Here is a 21,173-nt window from a genome sequence, read left to right as displayed (position 1 = left end):
AAGTTTGAGAATGTGGGCACAATTTAGGTGTTTTTTTTTTTGTGGATTTCTTTTGCCAGCCTTGTATCCAATCACCTTTTTCAATCCTCTGCAAGTCTCTGTCTGTAATGACTGGTACAGATTGGGTACTGAACGTTTTAAAGACATTTTTACTGACGATGATTTTGCATTTTTTTGAATAATTGGTGGTAAAATTAACTTGCCTAAATTTATTTTTTCAGATATTTACAAATTAGACCTTTTGTTCAATCTCAGATTTCTGAATTTCCTGCAATCGATGCATTTTTCAAACTACAACCTCCTAATGGCTTAATATCTCTTACCTATGACAAAGTGGTTAATTTAAGACAAGCCTCCTTAGCTGAAGGAGCAGGGTTTGAACGTTTCGTTCTCCACTGAGATTTGGGATTCTAGCTTTAATTTAATGAACACAACTTCCTTTTGTGCATGGCATATTTTTGCTGCAATTTAAAGTGGTCCATAGAGCACATATGTCTAAAGTTAAATTGTCTCGTTTTTATTCGGATATGACAAATGTAAAACAGGTGATGCGTCTTTAATCCATATATTCTTAGAAAAATGTTGGAAGGATGTATTTCAAACATATGGGTGATTTTAAATTTAAAATTGGAGCTTTGCCCTTTATTTGATCTTTTTGGAATATCTCAAGAGGACCATGTATACTGACCTCCATTCCGAGCCGAGTTTTATCTTTTATATCATTGTTAGCCAGCCATGCAATTCCGATTAAATGGAAAAATATTACTCCACCTACACATGCACAATGGCTAAGGGATATTATGGCTTGTTTAACTCTAGAAAAAAAGTTAGATATGCTCTCAAGGATTCAAATGTTAAATTCCAAAAGGCACGGCCCATTTATGGACGATGACGGTAACGTGATGATTTAAGGAATCTTGGTGCCGTGTGATCCCTCACCAAGGAGGTTTCACTTCAATCATACATGTCAACTTGAAACCTTGCTCAGAGGAAGGGGGTTTTGAAATTTTAATTTTTCTTTCTTTTTCTTGTGTTGATTTTTTTTGTTGTTATGCTTTATTACTAAGAATGTTCTCTGGATTTTTAAATTATGGCCATGTTTGTAATTTTTTTCCTAATTTTGTTGCACATTGTATAATTGTTCTGTTCAATTGTTTATACTTTAAATACCAATAAAAATATTGTAAAAAGAGTGATTGTGTGTGTTTGCATGAGTGTGTGTGTGAGGGAGCGGAGAGGGGTGCGTGGGGAGAGGGGTGCTTGGGGGGAGGTGTGCGTGGGGGGAGGGGTGCGTGTTGGAGTGTATGGGTGTAGAGGTGTGTATGTATATGGAGGGGTGTTTGTGTGTGTGTGTGGAAGGGTGTGTGAATGTAGAGGTGAGTGTGGAGGGGTGTGTAAATGTAGAGGTGAGTATGGAGATGTGTGTGGGCGGGGGTGTGTGATAGATGGACATAACCGTGTGTGGAGGTCCACTGCCGGAACGTTGTCGACCCCCTTCTCTGTGGACACATAGCTTCCACCTCGGGAAGACCCAGCCCGGGACTGCGGGGCATCAGCGACCCGATTGCGGGGAACCAGACACCAGCGGTTGGTGCCGAGTGCCAAAGTCCATTCCCGCTCGGCGCTGCGAGTGGACGAGGCGAGAGAGCGGCTCCAATTACCACCCCCAGTCAGCTCGAGGTGTGCACGCCATCCCCCAGAGCCCCCGCTGGAGCAGCCACGCCTCACTTCGCCCTGCTCCCCCGGCCCGCGCACTCGCCGCCCTGCCGCTCCAGGAGTGGGATCCCAGAAGGCGGCCCACGGAACTGATCCATCCGGCACCTCTTCGTCCAGTTCCGTGAGCATTGGCAAGGTGGGTAATCTTGGCTCTGGGGAATTGCCCCTGAAATCCGCGCCGCGTTGGAAAGTTTGTCGCGTGTCTCATCCAGTTGACTCGGAATATTCGCCCACCCATCTGTACATATTCACTGATTGACTTCTTTTTAATCGACCGTCAAATGTTCTTGTGATGCAAAAATAGACCACGCTCTCGTGTTACTATCTTTAAACTTTCCTGGTGTTCCACAAGTAAATAGACCCTGGCGTTTTCAGTACAACGTTTGCTATCTGATGAGGAATTTTTAAAGTTTTTGGAGAAAGAAAATACTGTGGGAGAGACTTCTCGTCTTATTGTGTGGTGGGACGCTATTCGGGCTTTTAGTAGGGGATAAATTTTTTCTTTCTACTACGAGCATTAGGAAAAAATGGTAATCTGGAGAAAATGCGCAGCCTCCCGACCCCGCTCTGCATCGACCGCCTATTGAAAGTTTAAAACTTTCTTTTCATGTATCTGATTAAAGCCCAACTTTTAAAAGCAAACGTTATATCTGCGGAGGAAGTTGGTCGCTGTCTTTCTCAGGGGGCGAAAGCTCGAGGTGGGGGGGGTGGGGGGGGGTTTAAAAAAAAGGTTCCAAGGCGAACGTTTCGGGTTTGCGAGAGGGGACGGAGGCTTCGCTCTGCGCTCGGAAGCATAAGCCGAGGTCGGTCGGGAGCCGCGTTCGGTTCGGCTTGGCGCGGGCAATGAGTGGGGAAGCAACAGCGGGAGCCCGGGTTTCGCGACGTGGGGCAATTCAAGCGCGTTGATTCGGGGTGGCCGTGGTGGGAGGGGGCTTCACTGCGCGTCGGGTCAAAGGGGTGGGGTGGCCAAAGCGCTGCTCGCCAACCGCATGTGGCTCTTTGACATGATGTGCAGCTCGGGGGAAAGACGCTGGCTGAGCCGGGAATGGTAAGAGCTGGTGCTCGCCCCGCCGTGGACCTCCACCCCATGCAGAATCCTTAATGACGTTTTATGCACGAATGTTACTGGTCACTTGTAATCCCCGTAATATCGCTTAATTTAAGGGCAATAGGAGATTCAAGTTATTCTCATGGTAATGAAACAGTGTCATGTTACATGAAATTTCTCTTTGCCTGCTGCAAGGTAGACAGATTTGCTACCGGCAGCAATTGCCCTGAGAGCCTCTTACAGTCAGAGAGAAGCAAAAGAGAGTCCCTCCCCCACCCCCACCCGAGTGCCCGCAGATTCGCCCCTAGCCCCCACAGAGTCCAGTCCAACCCATCTCGGTGACCCGAGCTCCCGATTCGAACGGTCAGTGCCCTCCACATCTGGCGGGGAGAGACACAACGAGCAACATTAAAATTGCGCCTTTAAACTCCAATATCAGACACACGGCCTTAAATCCATTTACTGGTCTCATGTGGTGAAAGTGAAAATTCGGTTAGAATTGAAACACGTTTAAGAACTACATCAAAATCATGTTGATTTTAAAGTTAGATTTTGATTGTTACACGAGACTCATTAATATATTACGTTTGTATAATCAATAATGGCCCAAATAATGTCGAAGTTGTAGCTAAATGTACGAGGAAACATATTCATAAATGAAATAAAACCATGAAAATTCACAGGAATAAATACACAAGCATCTCAGCCCTGAGTGAACTTCGCGACTCATTCCGAACTTTCCGAGCCTTCAAATCTACGAACTTGTGAATCACTTCATCGAAATCAATGCCTTTCACCAATTCACTTTCAATTGATAATTGAATCACCACATTATTAGTCACTGAGCTGAAGCCTTTTTTTGATTTCTCTCCTTTAAGACTCCTTTGAGTCTCAAAAAAAGTTATTGATCTAGGTTCACAAATACTAATGACCACAATATTGTAGCTAAAACACCAGAAAAATTGACAAAAGCAGCGACTAGAAAAACACTAGCAGCAACGAAAACAACAGGGCTTGCTTGTTTTGACTGGCAGACGAAACCCCGTGATCCAACAACTCCAACCGGAGCGCATGAGAAAGTTCAAAAAGCAAATTAGACCTGAAGGGGTATTGGTACATGCAAGCTGGGCTTACAAAGAATGTTTTTGCTTTATAACTAACTACAGGGATATTTTTATTTAAAAAATAAATAAATTTCTGCTGAAAAACTGCACAAAAAAATTTATGGACAGTCATTTTGGTGTCACCCACTCTGGTAATGTCATCTGGTGTGGTTTGCAACACCCTGCACCCCCTCCCCCGCCCCCCCAGTGATGCTAATGCTTACCACCCATCCTGCCACCTGCCCATCCATCGGAGCTCCCAACCCACAGACTTACCACCCGTTCCCAGCCATCCACCCACCTAATGGAGCTCCTGACGCCCTGACCGTTGACTTACCACTCTGTCCCACCACTCGCCTGCCGATTGGAGCTCCCCAATGCCCCGAAGGACCAGGAGCACAGTGCTAATTTTTTAGGTGCAGGAGCTCAACAAAATCGGTGACAAGCAGGTGCTGGAACTGCCCCTTGAACTTCCAGAGCTGCCCCCTTGAGGTGCCGGAGCTGCTCCCTGAGGTGCCGTCGTGCTCCTGTGAACTCCGGCAGCACTGCACCCCTGCGAAGAACATATAGTCTTACCGCTGTCAACAGTAGAATACCTGTAATAGTTAACCCCCTAAATGTTACCCTAAATTTGGTCCACAAAATTCAACTATTACACACTTAATGTGTACCTTATCTTGCCTGGTCTTCAGGAGTTGAGTGACTGGGAAAGATTAAACAGGTTAGGACTACACTCCTTGGAACAAAGAAGAATGAGGGGAGGCTTAATCGAGGTTTATAAGAGGTTTAGATTGGGGGAGATGTCACCACTTTAGGCTGAAAGGGGAGAGGTAGAAGAGGAACATTAGGGGAAGGTTTTTCACTCAGAGAGCGGCAGGAGAGTGGAATGAGCTACCGCCTGATGTAGTGAATGCAGAATCAATCTTGAGTTTTAAAAATAAATTGGATAAGTACACGAATGGGAGAAGTCTGGAGGGTTGTGGAATAAGAGCAGATCAGTGGGACTAGCTAGTTTTATTGGTTGGCACAGACCTGTTTTCCTGTGCTATAACATTTCTATGGTTTGAATACATATTAGCAGTTTAAAAACTACATACATATTATGTAAATGTATTTTAAAAAATATTTAAATAAAACAATTATAAACCATGTAAGAGTAAAAAGGTGTATTTTTATTGGAACAGCATGGTAACAGCCCCTTCCGGTCCAAGAACCCATGAAGCCCAATTTACACCAAATTAACCTACACCCCTGGTAGGTTTCAAACGGTGGGAGGAAATCAGAGCCTCTGGGGAAAACCCACGCAGACACGAGGAGAACGCACAAACTCCTCACAGGCAGCGTGGGATTTGATCCCCGGTCCCAATAGCTGGCGCTGCAACAGCATTGCACTAACCTGCACCGCCAGTGATCCTCTCTGCCACTCTTATGGTCCTATAGATTGGCCTCTGATCCATTTCTCTGCAGTAACCATACCACACTGTGATGCAGCCGGCCAGGACAGTCTCGATAGGAGGCTGACACAATGGTGGCCGGTAGCCTTTCCCGCTTCAATCTTCTCAGGAAGTCCAGTCACTGATGCACCTTCCTGACAAGTGAGGAGATGCTGTATGTCCATGAAAGGTCACTAATTCAGTGAACTCCATCTCTCTCTCTCTCTCTCTCTCTCTCTCTCTCTCTGTACTACAGAGTTGCTGATATGTAGTGGAGGGTGGTCATTCCTGATCCTCTTGAAGTCCACATTCATCTCCTTCATCTTGTCCACATTGAGACACAGGTTGTTACTCTCGCACCAGTTCACGAGATCTTCCACCTCTTCTCTGTAGAGCGACTCATCATTGTTGCTGACGCGGCTGTCACTAAGCTGTCCTTATGCTCCTGAGTGCTTGTCTTCAAGCTCCTGTACCTCCCCCCCATCCCCCGATGGTAGCAAACAGAGGGCATGGCATAGGTGGTGGGACTCCTTGAAGATAGAGGCTGCGGAGGAGTCACGTGATGGAGTAGTGGCCGATCAGGGAACTCCAGCCCTCTCCGGAAAAGTTTTTAAAAAACACAGAAAACACAAAGGCACAAACACAAAAATTAAAATAAAGTGAAAGTAAAGGTGGGAAGAAAATGGCAGCGAAGAAAGAAAAGTCGAAAGCAATGGGAAAAAGAGAAGAAGAAAAGACATCGGAAGAAGAAGGTGAAGGCCTTACCTGTCCGAGGAGGCCCGCTGTGGAGAGAGAAGCCCGCTCCCTCAGGTCAGTCGAAGTCCTGAGCTCGGGACTACAAAAATGGCTCGCGGAGCTAAGCAAAAGTGCGCAAACGCGCATGCGCGAGGAGTCGCGCATGCACGATGCGGAAGACAAAAAAAACACTGACGGGAGGGGGGACCAGCTGAGGAGTCGATCTCCACAGCTGAGAATGACAGCCACAGCACAGCAGCAAGAAGAGAACATAGAAAACAATGAGAACAAGAAAGAGGAGAGTAAAAAGAAATCAAGGAAACAACAGATGACCAACCCAGAGGAAGAAGAAGAAGAAGAAGAACACAGAGAAATGGAAGAAGAAGGGAAAGGCAAGACAATGGATATATATTTTTAAAAAGAATATATAGAATCAGTAAAAGAATGGCAATCACAAGAATTTAGTGAAATAAAAAGAAGAATTAAAAGTACAGAAGAAAAAATGAATAGATTAGAGATGGTCATGTCAGATATAGGAAAAAGAGTGGACAAGGTGGAAGAACGAGAAACAGCCGTAGAAATGGAAGTAGAGGGCTTAAAATAGAAATTAGAAGAATCTAATAAAAAAAGTTGAAGAGACACAAGAGCTGTTAGCTCAGAAGATGAATATAATGGAAAATTATAATAGAAGAAATAATATAAAGATAGTGGGCCTTAAGGAAGGTGAAGAAGGCAAGAATATGAGAGAATTTATAAAAGATTGGATCCCCAGGGTCCTAGGAAGACCAGAATTACAGGAAGAAATGGACATTAGCCCCTAAACCACAGCCACAACAAAAACCAAGATCCATTTTAGTAAAATTCCTAAGATATACAACGAGAGAAAATATATTGGAGAAAGCAATGAAGAAAATAAGAGAAGACAAAAAGCCACTGGAATACAAAGGTCAAAAAAATTTTTTCTATCCAGACATAAGTTTTGAACTCCTGAAGAAGAGAAAGGAGTTTAATACAGCAAAAGCGATCCTATGGAAAAAAGGATATAAATTTATGGTAAAGTACCCAGCGGTACTTAAAATAGTTATTCCAGGGCAGCAAAACAGACTATTCTCAAATCCAGAGGAAGCACAAAAATTTGCAGAACAACTACAAGACAGACAGAGAGATGAAGACATGTATAGAGAGCAAAAATGACCACAAACTATATGTATGTGTGTATATGAGTATATATATATATGGATATATTTATATATGTGTGTGTGTATGTATATATGTGTGTACTTGAGTGTATGCGTATTTAAAGGAAAATATATAGAGTATAGATAAGAATTAATAAGGGAAAGAAAGGGAAGAGAGGAAGTAAGGAGGGAATTAAGAGAGTGACCTTTGTTGTATATGAAAATTGGAATCTTTTCTGGGGGGGCTGGGTGGGGAGGAGTTACAGTCACTGCAAAATCAGTTGACGCTTGCGAGTGAATTCGCAAATCCAAATGGAGAGGGGAGATGTGGTTGCCCGACAAGGGATAAAGGGCAACTCAGGAAGGGGAGGGGTTAAAGAAATTTTAATGAATGTTTGATGTTTTAGAAATGTTGTCTTATAAAGTGTTCAAAACAAGAAAGCTGAAATGGATAAGAAGGAAAAGTGATGATGAGGAAACGGAAAGGAAAGATAAACAAAGTATGAAATGGCTATGTTGAACTATATGACTTTAAATATTAACGGAATACATAACCAAATCAAAAGGAAGAAACTGCTAAATTTACTGAAAAAAAATTGATATAGCATTCGTGCAAGAAACACACTTAACTGAAATGGAGCACAAGAAATTAAAGAGAGATTGGATAGGACATGTAACAGCAGCGTCGTATAATTCAAAAGCTAGAGGAGTAGCTATATTAATCAGTAAAAATGTACCAATTAAAATAGAAGAGGAAATAATAGATCCAGCAGGGAGATATATATTGATAAAATGTCAAATATATTGGGAGTTTTGGAATTTACTCAATGTATATTCACCTAACGAAGAAGATCAAAAATTTATGCAAGATATTTTTTTAAAGATAGCAGACACACAAGGGAACATACTAATAGGAGGGGATTTCAACCTTAATTTGGATTCAAACATGGATAAAACTGGGAAAAAAAATTAACAGAAAGAACAAAGTAACCAAATTTATAATTAAATCGATGCAAGAAATGCAACTTTTGGATATATGGAGGAAACAACACCCAAAGGAAAAGGAATATTCATATTATTCGGGTAGACATAAAACATACTCAAGAATAGACCTATTCCTGTTATCAGCTCGCATGCAAGACAGAGTTAGAAAAACAGAATATAAAGCTAGAATATTATTGGACCACTCACCCCTGATATTGACAATAGAGTTAGAGGACATCCCTCCAAGAATGTGTAGATGGAGATTAAACTCCATGCTGCTTAAAAGGCAGGATTTTAGAGAATTAATTGAAAGACAAATTAAAATGTACTTTGAAATAAATACGGAATCAGTGAAAGATAAGTTTATACTATGGGATGCAATGAAAGCGTTCATCAGAGGGCAAATAATAAGTTATGTAACCAAGATGAAGAAGGACTACAATCAGGAAACAGAGCAGTTGGAAAGGGAAATAGCAAATATAGAAAAAGAATTAGCAATGAAGGAAGACACAACTAAAAGAAGAGAATTGGCAGATAAAAAAGTAAAATATGAAACACTACAAACATATAAGGTGGAGAAGAACATAATGAAGACAAAACAGAAATATTATGAACTAGGAGAAAAAACGCACAAAATTCTAGCATGGCAGCTTAAGACAGAACAAACTAAGAAAATGGTATTGGCATCAAGGAAAGAAGACAAACAAATCACATATAATCCAACGGAGATTAATGAAAACTTCAGAGAATTCTACGAACAATTATACCAAACTGAAAACGAAGGGAAAGAAGACAAAATAGATGAATTTTTAACTAAAATTGAACTACCAAAATTACAAATAGAGGAACAAAATAAATTAACAGATCCATTTGAAATAGTAGAAATACAAGAGATAATAAAAAAACTACCGAATAATAAAACACCAGGAGAGGATGGATTCCCAATAGAATTCTATAAAACATTTAAATATTTATTAATTCCTCCCCTCCTGGAAGTAATCAACCAGATTGATAAAACACAAAGCTTACCAGACTCATGCAAAACAGCAATAATTACAGTAATACCAAAGACAGGGAAAGATCCACTCGCACCAGCGTCATATAGACCAATACCTTTACTTAACACAGATTATAAGATAATAGCTAAACTATTAGCAAACAGATTAGCTGACTATGTACCAAAAATAGTAAATCTAGACCAAACTGGATTTATTAAAAAAAGATGAACAACAGACAATATTTGTAAATTTATTAACTTAATTCATGCAGTAGAAGGAAATAAAGCTCCAACAGTAGCAGTGGCTTTAGACGCAGAGAAGGCCTTTGACAGAATAGAATGGAATTATTTATTCAAAGTACTACAAAAATTCAGTTTACCAGAGAAATATATTAATTGGATTAAAGCATTATATAAGGGGCCATTGGTGAAAGTGACAGTAAATGGATATATATCAAAACAATTTAAATTAAGGAGATCAACCAGGCAGGGATGCCCACTATCGCCCTTATTGTTCGCATAAGCCATAGAACCACTAGCAGAACTGATAAGAACAGAAAATAAAATAAAAGGGATAAAAATAAAAGACAAGGAATATAAAATCAGTTTATTTGCAGATGACGTTATAGTATACTTAACAGAACCAGAAATATCAATAAAATAATTACATAAGAAATTGAAGGAATATGGAGAAGTGTCGGGATACAAGATTAACGCAAATAAAAGTGAAACAATGCCAATGAATAATGTGGATTTCTCAAAATTTAAGAAAGAATCACCATTCAGATGGCAAATGCAAGCAATACGATACCTAGGTACACAAATAAGTAAAAACCTTGGCCATATATATAAACTCAATTATTATCCACTAATGAAAAAATTACAGGACGACTTAGAGCATTGGAAAGACTTACCACTAACACTAATAGGAAGGATAAACTGTATTAAAATGAACATTTTCCCAAGGATACAATACCTATTTCAGGCATTGCCAATACACTTGACGGAGAAATTCTTCAAGGAGTTAAAGAAAATAATAAGGAAATTTTAATGGAAAGGGGGGAAACCGAGGATAGCACTAGATAAATTAACAGAATGATATAAACAAGGAGGCTTACAACTGCCAAACTTTAAAAATTATTATAGAGCCGCACAATTAAGATACCTATCAGATTTTTATCAAACAAGGGAAAAGCCAGATTGGACTAGATTAGAACTAGATAAAATAGGGGAGAAGATACCCGAACATATATTATATAAATGGGATGAAAAATTGGTACAATGTAGGAATTCTCCAGTATTAAATCATCTGCTCAATATTTGGAAGAAGATTCATGTAGAAAGAAATAAAACAAATTACCAACTACCAAAACTAATACTGACGCAAAATCAGCTAATCCCTTTTACAATAGATAACCTTTCCTTTAGAGAATGGGAGAAAAAAGGGATCAAAAGAATAGAAAATTGCTTTTCAGGAAATAAATTATTATCCTTTGAACAAATGAAGGATAAATATAATATAACTCACGATACAGTGTTGGCATACTACCAACTGAAATCCTACTTGAAGGACAAATTGGGAAGCAGTCTGAGGTTACCAGAGGGAAGTAATTTTGAATATGTGATTACAGACACAATGATAATCAAAAAATTTATAACAAACATGTATATTAAACTGCAATAAAAGCAGAACGAGGAAACAAATGGTAAAACTAAACAAAAATGGGAACAAGATCTAAACATAAAGATAATGAAGAAAACATGGGAGAAGTTATGCTCAGGAACTATGAGAAATACAATAAATACGAGGTTACATATGATACAATATAACTGGATACACAGGCTATATATTACACCTCAAAAGTTAAATAAATGGGACCCAACAGTATCTGACAGATGTTTTCGCTGTAAAAAGGAAATGGGAACAACAATTCATGCAATCTGGACATGTGAGAAAGTGAAAAAATTTTGGGAAGATCTAAACCAGATATTAAATAAAATCACAAAAAGCAATATACCAGAAAACCCAGAGATCTTCCTCCTAAGTAACATAAAAAACAAAGAATTTGGACTTGATTTGGATGGAGCACAAAAAAGATTTGTTAGGATAGCCCTAGCTGTAGCAAAAAAATGTATTATGTCAGCCTGGAAATTAGAAGATAACTTGAGAATACAACAATGGTATATAGAAATGAATAAATGTATTGCATTAGAAAAAATAACATATAATTTAAGAAATAATATTACAATATTTGAACAAATATGGGAGCCATACATGAAACACAATAGAGAAAACCTACCGGGGACATCTACCACCTAAAATGACAGAAGGAGAAGGGAATGAAAAGAATTGACTCAGTTGAAATTCTTGTTTGTTTTTATTGAGTGACAACATTGTTTGACGGGTTTAATGTATCTTAGATTCTGAACTTTAAATGAATGGGAGGGGAGGTAGGGAGGGAGGGGAAGAGGGATGGGGGGGGGAGAAAACAACACTGTATATATTTGAAAAGGAAAATGTATATATCTTGATCAATGTGGTTTATAGTGTCAAAAATAAAAACTTTTTAAAAAAATTTTAAAAAAAAGATAGAGGCTGCTTTCTCTAGATGCCGCCTGAATGCACTAGGCTCACTTCCATTCACAGCTCCCGATTGTTTGCTCAGTTTGAGTTCCACAACTGTCGTGGCAGATTTAAATTCCGGGTTCTGTTTTGAATGAGGTCTTTGGACCACAAGCCCAATCACACCCACAGATCAAAAGGTATTGTGTTCTTTGGTAGGAAAAAATAATTAATAGGCAGACTATTTTCACAATGGGGAGAAAATTAAAAATACCCAGATGCAAAGGGACCTGGGAATCCTCGTGCAGGATCGGCTGAAGGTAAACCTGCAGGTTGAGTTGGTAGTGAAGAGGGGTGAATGCAATACTGGTGTTCATTTCAAGAGGAATAGAAGAGCAGGGATGTGACATCGAGGCTTTATAAGGCACTGGTGAGACCTCACTTTGAGTACTGTAAGCAGTTTTGCCTCCACATTTAAGAAAAGACATGCTGACGTTGGAGAGGGTTCCAAGGAGGTTTACTAGGATAATTGTGGGAATGAAAGGGTTACCATATGAGGAGCATTTGAGAGCTCTTCGCCTGTACTCGATGGAATTTGGGAGAATGAAGGGGGATCTCATTGAAACATTTTGAATGTCGAAAGGCATGGGAAGAGTAGATTTAGAAAGGTTGTTTCCCACAGTGGGAGAGTCTAGGACAAGAGCACAGAAGTTCAGGATTGGCGGGCGCTTGCTTAGATCAGAGATGCGGAGGAACTTCTTCAGCCGCAGGGTGGTGAATCTGTTGTCGCAGGCAGTCGTGGAGACCAAATCATTGGGTGTATTTAAGGCAGCGGTTGACAGGTTCCTGATTAGCCAGGGCATCAAAGGTTATCGGGGTGGGGAGGCTGGGCAGTGGGGCTGAGTGGATCAGCTCATGATTGAATGACAGGGAAGAATTGATGGGCTGAATATCCTGTTTCTGCTCCTAGGTCTTTAGGTCTGAAGATCACAGTGCAACAGTGGCAATTCCTCGTGGTAAAACTGGGATAATTTCTCTGGGGAAAATGCAATGAGTGGGAAGAACAGTCAGGTGGGGTCAGGCCTTGAGGTGGTTGATGAAGGTTGGGGGGGAGGGTCGATGAAGTGGGCTGCTTTGTCCTGGATGGTGGCAGGCTTCTTGCGGGTTGCTGGGTTAAGTGCAGGGTGTTCCACTTCACTTCTGACTGCCTTATAGATAGAATATAGAAACCTACAGCACAGTACAGGCCCTTCGGCCCGCTGTGTGGTAACAACCCAATAACCCACTCTAACCACTGCCGAGAATTTCCCCACTGCATAATCCTCCATTTGCCTCTGCTCCATCCACCTGTCTAAAAGTCTTCTAAATGATCCTCTTGTCCCTGCCTCCACCACCGTTACCAGCAGCACATTCCATGTACTCATCCCTCTCTGTGTGAAGAGCATCCCCCCCCTTTATTAACTCTGAAGCACCTTAAAATGACACTCCCTCGCGTTAGCCATTTCAATCCCGGGGAAAAAGCCTCTGGCCAACCGTAGGATCAATGTGTCTCATCATCTCGTACACCTCTATCAGTTCATCCCTCATCCTCGATTACTCCAAGGAGAAAATACCTCTCCTCATGAGGTGATGTGTCCAATCCAGGCCATGTCTTTATAACTCTGCGCCTTCAGAATCAGAAGTTATTGTCATGAGCAAATCATGAAATTCGTCATTTTGTGCAGCATCACAAGGCAAATGTTCATATAAACCACCTTCCAACAATAAGTAAAACTAGTGCACGAAAAATCCAAGTGAGGCAGTGTCTTTGGTTCATTGATCATTCAGGAATCTGATGGCAGGGGGTAGAAGCTACCCTTGTGCCATTGAGTGCTCGTCTTCAGGCTCCTGTACCTTTTTCCTGATTGCCTGAGGGGGGGGGTGGGGTCCTTGAGGATAGAGGTCACTTTCTTAAGACACCTCCTCATGTAGATGTCCTCGATGGAGTGAAGTCTAGTGCCTGTGATGACCCAGGCCGAGTTAACAACCCTCTGGAGTTTTTTCTTGTCCTGAGCATTGACACCTCCATACCAGACAGTGATGTAACCAGCCAGGATGCTCTTCATGGTACATCTGCAGAGGATTTTGAAAGTCTTTGGTGACATACCGAATCTCCTCAAACACCTCACAAATATAGCAGGTGGCGAGCCTTCTTCATGATTGCATTGACGTGGAGGCTCCGAGGTAGATCTTCAGAGATGTTCACACACAGCAAATTTGAAGTTCTTGACCCTCTCTGCTACCGAGTGTCTCCATAGCATCCACATCCTTCCTGTAATGAGGTGACCAGAACTGAAGTGGATATTCCAAGTGGGGTCTGGTATTGCTGCAGCATTATATAGTGCAGTAAGATGCTGGACAGATCTAAGGTCCTGTCAGCCAGTTCCAATCACTGCAAGGGAGGTGTACCATGAAGACCACTGCATGGTACAGAGGTGTCAACTCTCAGGACAAGGAAAAAACTCCAGAGGGTTGTTCACTTGGCCTGGGACATCACAGGCACAGACTTCACTCCATTGAGGACATCTGCAAGTGGCAGAATCTTAAAAAAGCAGCCTCTATCCTCAAGGACCCCCACCCCCCAGGCCATGCCCTCTTCACTCTGCTGCCATTGGGGAAAAAGGTACAGGAGCCTGAAAATGAGCACTCAGCGGCACAAGGACAGCTTCTTTGAACGATCAATGAAGCAAAGACACGGCTTGACTTTGACTTTTCGTCCACTAGTTTTATTTATTGTTGGAAGGAAGTTTATATGAACGTTTGCCCTCTGACGCAGCCTCAAAATGATGAATTCCGTGACTTGTTCCCGGTGATAAATTCTGATTCTGATCCTGAGCTAGGAGGTGCCATACTGGAGTGGAGTGTCCGATTCCCAAAGCAGTTTATCTATTTATAGTGATATCACCTGTCTCTGCCCTGCTAGTGTTGGAGAGAAACAGCTGCTCTAATTCCACTCCCGCCTCTGTGGCCTCACGTCCCACCGCGAAATGTCAGCATACAGTGGGTATTTTGCACGTCATCAGCGATGACAAATCTCAAAAATGTTCCACTCTTAATCAGGCAGCCCAATTCCCAAATGAGGAGGGTAGAGACAGAGAGAACACGGGGCCCCACGGTTATTGTAGTGCAGGGGTGGCCAAACTTCCTTACCTAAACATCAGATATCTGAGAGCCACAAGAAATGAGATAAATATTTCAAAAAATTTTTACTCTTGCATTCACATTTTATTTTTAAGGTTTTATTTACATATTAAGAAATACATGCACGTAATAATATTTATTGATGTATTGCTGGCAGTGTATCACTATTTTCAGTGATCTCCTGGAGCTTTGCCATAAGGGAGTCGGGGAGGATTTTACCAAAGTAATTGGCTGCAGGTCCTTTTCTTTCATATTTTGGCCTCCCCCAGGAGCCAGACTCCCAGCATAAATAGGCGGAGGGTGGTGGTGGTCTTGTGGTGATAGTGCATAAGGAAAGAAGGGAAACAAACAGAAGTGTCATGGAATAGATGGAGATTAAGGAGAAAGAGGTGATTGCTGCCTTACAGCGAATAAAGGTCGATAAATCACCTGGGCCAGACATGATATTCCCTCGGATCTTGAGGGAGACTAGTGTAGAAATTGCAGGGACCTTGGCAGAGAAATTCGAAACATTCTTGGCCACAAGTGAGGTGCTGGAGGGTAGTTCATGGTGTCTCATTGTTTAAAAAACACTTCAAAATTAAACCAAGTAATTATAGGCTGGTGAGCCTGATGTCAGTAGTAGGTAAATTATTGGAAGGAGTTCTGAGACAGGATATATAGGTATTTGGACGGTCATGGGCTGATTACGGATAGTCAGCATGGCTTTGTGCATGGTAGGCCATGTTTAACAAATCTCGTAGAGTTCTTCAAGAAGGTTACTAAGAAGGGGATGAAGGAAAGGCTGTGGATGTTGTCTACGTGGACTTTAGTAAAGCCTTTGACAGTGTACCACATGGGAGGTTAATTCGGAAGGTTATTACACTAGGTATACATAGAGGAGTTGTAAACTGGATTCAGAATTGGCTGTGTGGGTGAAAACAGAGGGTGTTAGTGAGTGGTTGCTTCTCAGATTGGAGGCCTGTGATTAGTGGTGTGCTTCAGGGATCCGTGTTGGGACCATTGTTGTTTGTTGTATTTTTCTATGGTCTGGATAGTAATGTGGTGAATTGATCAGCAAGTTTGCTGACAACACAAGGATAGGAGATGTTGTGGACAGTGAGGAAGATTTTTAAAGCTTGCAGAGGGATCTGGACCAGCTAGGAGAAGGGGCCAAAAAAATGGCAGATGGAGTTTAATGCAGACAAGTGTGAGGTGATGCATTTTGGAAGGACGAACCAAGGTAGGAGATAGACAGTAATGGTCCGGCAGTGAGGAGTGTGGAGGAGCAGAGACATCTGAGAATACAGATACATTATACCCTGAAGGTGGCGTCACATGTGGACAGGGTTGTGGAGAAAGTTTATGGTATCTCAGCCTTTATAAATCATGTATTGAGTACAGGAGTTGAGATGCTATGTCGAAGTTGTTTAAGATATTGGTGAGGCCATATTTGGAGTATTGTGTGTAGTTCTGGGCACCTAACTTCAGAAAGAGTGCAGACAAGATTTACTAGGTCTTCAGGAGTTGAGTTACAGGGCAAGATTAAACAAGTTAGGACTTTATTCCCTGGAGCAAGGAAGAATGAGGGGAGATTTGGTAGAGGTTTACAAGATTTTGAGAGGTATAGACAGATTGGATGTGAGTAGGCTTTTTCCACTTAGATTGGGGGAGATTAATACGAGAGGTACTGAATGGGGGAAAGGTTTAGGGGGAAGTTCTTCACTCAGAGAATGATGGGAGTGTGGGATGAGCTGCCATCTGATGTGGTGAAAGCAGGCTCGATCGTGTGTTTTAGGAATTAATTGGATAGGTACGTGGATGGGAGAGGCTTGGGGGGGGTTGATGGAATGGGAGCAGGTCAGTCGGCACCAGACTAGAGGGGCTGACTGGCCTGTTTTCCATGCTGTAGCACTCTATATTCTATGTTGTTTTTAAATTGCTAATTTGTATTATTTTCAATAAGCAAATAGTACACATCCCGTATATAAGTTATGGGGAGAACATACAATCTCCTTACAGACACCGTGGGATTCAAACTCTGGTCCCGGTTGCTGTAACAGCGTTGAGCTAACCGTGCCACCCCTTTCATTAAATCAAATAGAAAACATTCCCTTCGGCCATCCAGCTGAGGCTCAAATTGATTGTTCATCATCCCTCACACCAACACACAAATCAAGAGCAGGGCACTCGGCCTTCAAGTAATATGGTTGAACACAACCTCTGATCTATCCCATCACCCTTTTGCTTATTAACAGCCAAGTATACAGCAACAGCTTCTACTGCCTTGTGAGGAAGCGGCCCAAAGACTTGCTTTGCTTGTAGATTTATACAATTTGTTCTCTCCCATTCAATCTCCTGTCATTTCTTATGACATTTACTCATCCTGACAGTGGAGGGGAAATGTCTGTAAAGTTATCCCCCCCCAAATTCTATCCATCTGTCCTTACCTAAAATTTGTTCCACAAAATTCAGCTATTACATGCTTGGGCATGGGATGTGTACTTTTCGATTATGGAAAATAATAAAAATTAACAGTTTAAAAATGACATGAAAAAAATATTATTACATACATGTATTTCTTCATATGTTTCTTAAAAATTCATTGTTTTTGAAAATTTAGACATACAGCACAGTAACAGACCATTCGGCCCACCAGTCTGTGCCACCCAATTTACACCCCATTAACCAACACCCACCCCCTCCCCCCCGGTACGTTTCGAACAGTGGGAGGAAATCAGAGGCCCACCTCCCCGGGAGAACCCACGCAGACATGGGGAGAACATACAGACAGCGTGGGATTCAGACCCTGGTCCCGATCACTGGCGCTGTGACAGCATTGTGCTAACCACTACACCAACCGTGCTGCCCTAAATAAAAATGTTCTAACAAAATGTGGATGGAAGAGTAAAAACGTGAATGTAATTTTTTTGTTTCATGTCTTGTGGCTGTGAAACATCTGAACTTTATCGTATGTGGCTCTTACCTTAAATAAGTTTGGCCTTCAGTGTGGAATATTACAGAATAAATATAAATATATCATATATATAATTATAAATAGAAGATGTATAATATAAAAACAATGATGATGACGATGATGCTGACGATGATGGTTGATGATGATGATGATGAAGGTGATGATGAAAACAATGATGATGACAACAACGATGATGATGCCGACGATGATGGTTGATGATGATGATGATGAAGGTGATGATGAAAACAATGATGATGATGACGATGATGATGATGAAGGTGATGATGAAAACAATGATGATGATAATGCTGATGCCGACAATTCACTTTATTGTCATTGTACCTGTAAACCAGCCAATGAAATACAATCAGCATCGAGCTGAAGTTAAAAAAATTGCTGTGAAATGTGAAATTAAAACCGACAATGACACTATTCTCCCATGACTGTAACAAAGTCCTGATTTGACAACGTGAGTGCTGTACCACTCAGTGCCGTGATTCGGTGTTCAACAGCTTGGTTCAAAAAACCTCTTCCTGATCGAAGGCTCCTGTTGCATCTCACCCTGCCCAGACATTGTTCCCTGGAGATGTTTTTGATGGTAGGCAATTGAATTCCAACAATCCCTTGGGAAGTTTTCACTCCCCGCTGGAGTCCCTCGCGATCTTGTGCCATACCACACTGAAATACCATATGTTGGTAGATGCATTGTGCATCTACAGAAGTCCAATAGTATCCTGGTTTCTCAAAAAATAAAGACGCTATCCCTTAAACTAATGAAGAAAGAAAAAGATAAAGACGCTGTTGTGCCTTTTAAAATTGGAATTGAAGAATTCAGGGACCAAGTGAGATTTTGAGAGATGTGGACGCCAAGGAATCTAAAGGTCGGTAAATGCTCCAACACCCACTTCCACACAATGCAGAACCTAACTCGACTTGATGCTGCTGATCGCTCAATGTGTCCTTCCTCGGACACCCCTGGCGATCTCCATTTGATCATATCCACAGGCTGTTGTCAGAAGGCATTATTGCCAAGTTTGCCTTGCCTCTGAAAGGGAGAGATGTTCCCAAATGGAGCTTGTTAGTTCTTTCCAAACAATTTGCACTTCAGTTTCACGATGCAATTTGTTCCTTCTCTTGCAGAATGAGAGAGAGAGAAGCTCTGAACAATTCTAACTCAGCTCAACGCAAGGAGCAGCCTGCACCTCAGGTAAAAGTGAATACGCCCTCTTGTTGGATGTGGGAGAAGAGGAGACTAGCTCGAATTCTACATGAGGTGTGGGCTGAGGATCTGATGGATTGGGAGTGTGTGTGTTTGGATTGGGCCTGTTTGGAAGATGCTGCTATAAACGTCTCCACACTCAGAATCAGAATTCATTGTCATGAACAAGTCACCAAATTTGTTATTTTGCTGCAGCGTCACAAGGCAAAAGTTCATATAAACCACCTTACAATGATAAACAAAAACTGCACGAAAAGTCAAAGTCAGGCAGCGTCTTCAGTTCATTGATGGTTCAGGAATCTGACAGCAGCTGGGAAGAAGGTGTCCTTGTGCCACTGAGTGCTCATCTTCAGGCTCCTGTACCTTTTCCCCAATGGTAGTAGAGTGAAAAGAGCATGACCTGGGTAGTAGGGGGTCTTTGAGGATAGATACTGCTTTCTTAAGACACCACCTCATGTTGATGGCCTCAATGGAGTGAAGTCTGGTGCCTGTGATGTCTTAGGCCAAGTTAACAGCCCACTGGAATTTTTTCCTGTCCTGACCATACCAGATGGTGATGTAACCAGCCAGAATGATCTCCATGTACACCTGTGGAAGATTTTGAGAGTCTTCATTGATGTATTGAATCTTCACAGACACCTCACAGAGTATAGCTGCTGGCGGACATGGAGGCTCCAGGACAGATCCTCGGAGATGTTGTCACCTAGGAATTTAAAGTTCTGGACCCTCTCCACTGCTGACTGGGTCTTTTTCTCCTCATTTATTCCTGAAGTCCCCAAGCATCTACTTGGTTTTGCTGATGTTTAGTGCAAGGTTCTTGGTGTCACCCCCTCATCGAGTTGATTCATCTCCCTCCTGTACGCTTCCCCATTGCCATTAGCGATTCTGCCGATGATCATGGCGTCATCATGCCGATGATCATGGCATTGGTATTGTGCCTGGTCACTCAGCCATGGGTAGATAGTGTATAAAGTGTGGCGGGGAGAGGTGAGTGTGGCGGGGAGAGGTGAGAGTGTGACGGGGAGATGTGAGTGTGGCGGGGAAACGTGAGACTGGCGGGGAGAGGAGTGAGTGTGGCAGGGAGAGGTGTGAGCATGACAGGGAGATGTGAGCGTGGCGGGGAGAGGTGTGAGTGTGACGGGGAGATGTGAGTGTGGCGGGGAAACGTGAGACTGGCGGGGAGAGGAGTGAGTGTGGCGGGGAGATGTGAGCGAGGCGGGGAGAGGTGTGAGTGTGACGGGGAGACGTGAGTGTGGCAGGGAGAGGTGAGACTGGCGGGGAGAGGAGTGAGTGTGGCGGGGAGAGGTGTGAGCGTGACGGGGAGACGTGAGCGTGACGGGGAGAGGTGAGTGTGGCGGGGAGAGGTGTGAGCGTGACGGGGAGAGGTGAGTGTGGCGGGGAGACGTGAGTGTGGCGGGGTGACGTGAGTGTGGCGGGGTGTCGTGAGTGTGGCGGGGAGACGCGAGTGTGGCGGGGAGACGCGAGTGTGGCGGGGAGACGCGAGTGTGGCGGGAAGACGTGAGTGTGGCGGGAAGACGTGAGTGTGGCGGGAAGACGTGAGTGTGGCGGGAAGACGTGAGTGTGGCAGTGAGAGGTGTGAGTGTGACGGGGAGATGTGAGTGTTGCGGGGAGATGAGAGTGTGGCGTACTCTCCTTACAGACAGTGTGGGATTCGAACCCCGGTCCCGATCGCTGGCACTGTAAGTGATTTGCATTAACCACTCCGCCTGCCCAGATTTTGTGCAGACATTGATGAAGAGCTCAAGCCTGAAACGTTGGTGATATATCTCTGCCTTTACTGCATACAAGGACACTATTTGACCTGCTGAGTTTCTCCTGTGTTGTGCTTTTACTGAGTTATAGTGGACCTTTGTCCACAGACGCTGGCCTGACCTGTTGCATTTCCCAGACTGTGACTTTCTCTCGATGCGTGCAAGCTGACATCACGCCCCTCCACTAACGTTCCCCACTTTTTTGTTGTGTCTACGGCCCTCTGCACAGTTAGCTCACACACTGGGCAATATAACAGCCAAGGCGCTTCCCAGGTTAACCCCCCCACCT

The 21,173-nt window shown here is 42.7% G+C and overlaps 1 protein-coding gene across 4 annotated transcripts in view; it reads left to right on the top strand.

Annotated features, from left to right (window-relative positions):
- The first annotated feature begins 1,713 nt into the window (after positions 1–1,713).
- Positions 1,714–21,173, top strand: part of stac3 (SH3 and cysteine rich domain 3) — a 73,276-nt gene continuing 53,816 nt past the window's right edge. Inside the window, exons 1-2 of one of the 4 annotated variants that reach the window (XM_069940958.1) lie at positions 1,714–1,852; positions 19,034–19,100. In XM_069940958.1, coding sequence (XP_069797059.1) covers positions 19,035–19,100 — 66 coding nt within the window. In that variant the 5' untranslated portion in view covers positions 1,714–1,852; position 19,034. Of the gene's footprint in view, positions 1,853–18,241; positions 18,775–19,033; positions 19,101–21,173 lie in introns of those variants that run through there. The other 3 variants (XM_069940959.1, XM_069940957.1, XM_069940956.1) reach the window with 3 other exon arrangements.

Source organism: Narcine bancroftii, chromosome 5 (genome assembly GCF_036971445.1).
Source record: "Narcine bancroftii isolate sNarBan1 chromosome 5, sNarBan1.hap1, whole genome shotgun sequence".
In the NCBI taxonomy this organism is placed as follows: Eukaryota; Metazoa; Chordata; class Chondrichthyes; order Torpediniformes; family Narcinidae; genus Narcine; species Narcine bancroftii.
Note: the sequence above shows the minus strand (reverse complement) of the source record. Positions and strands in the feature narration are given on the sequence as shown.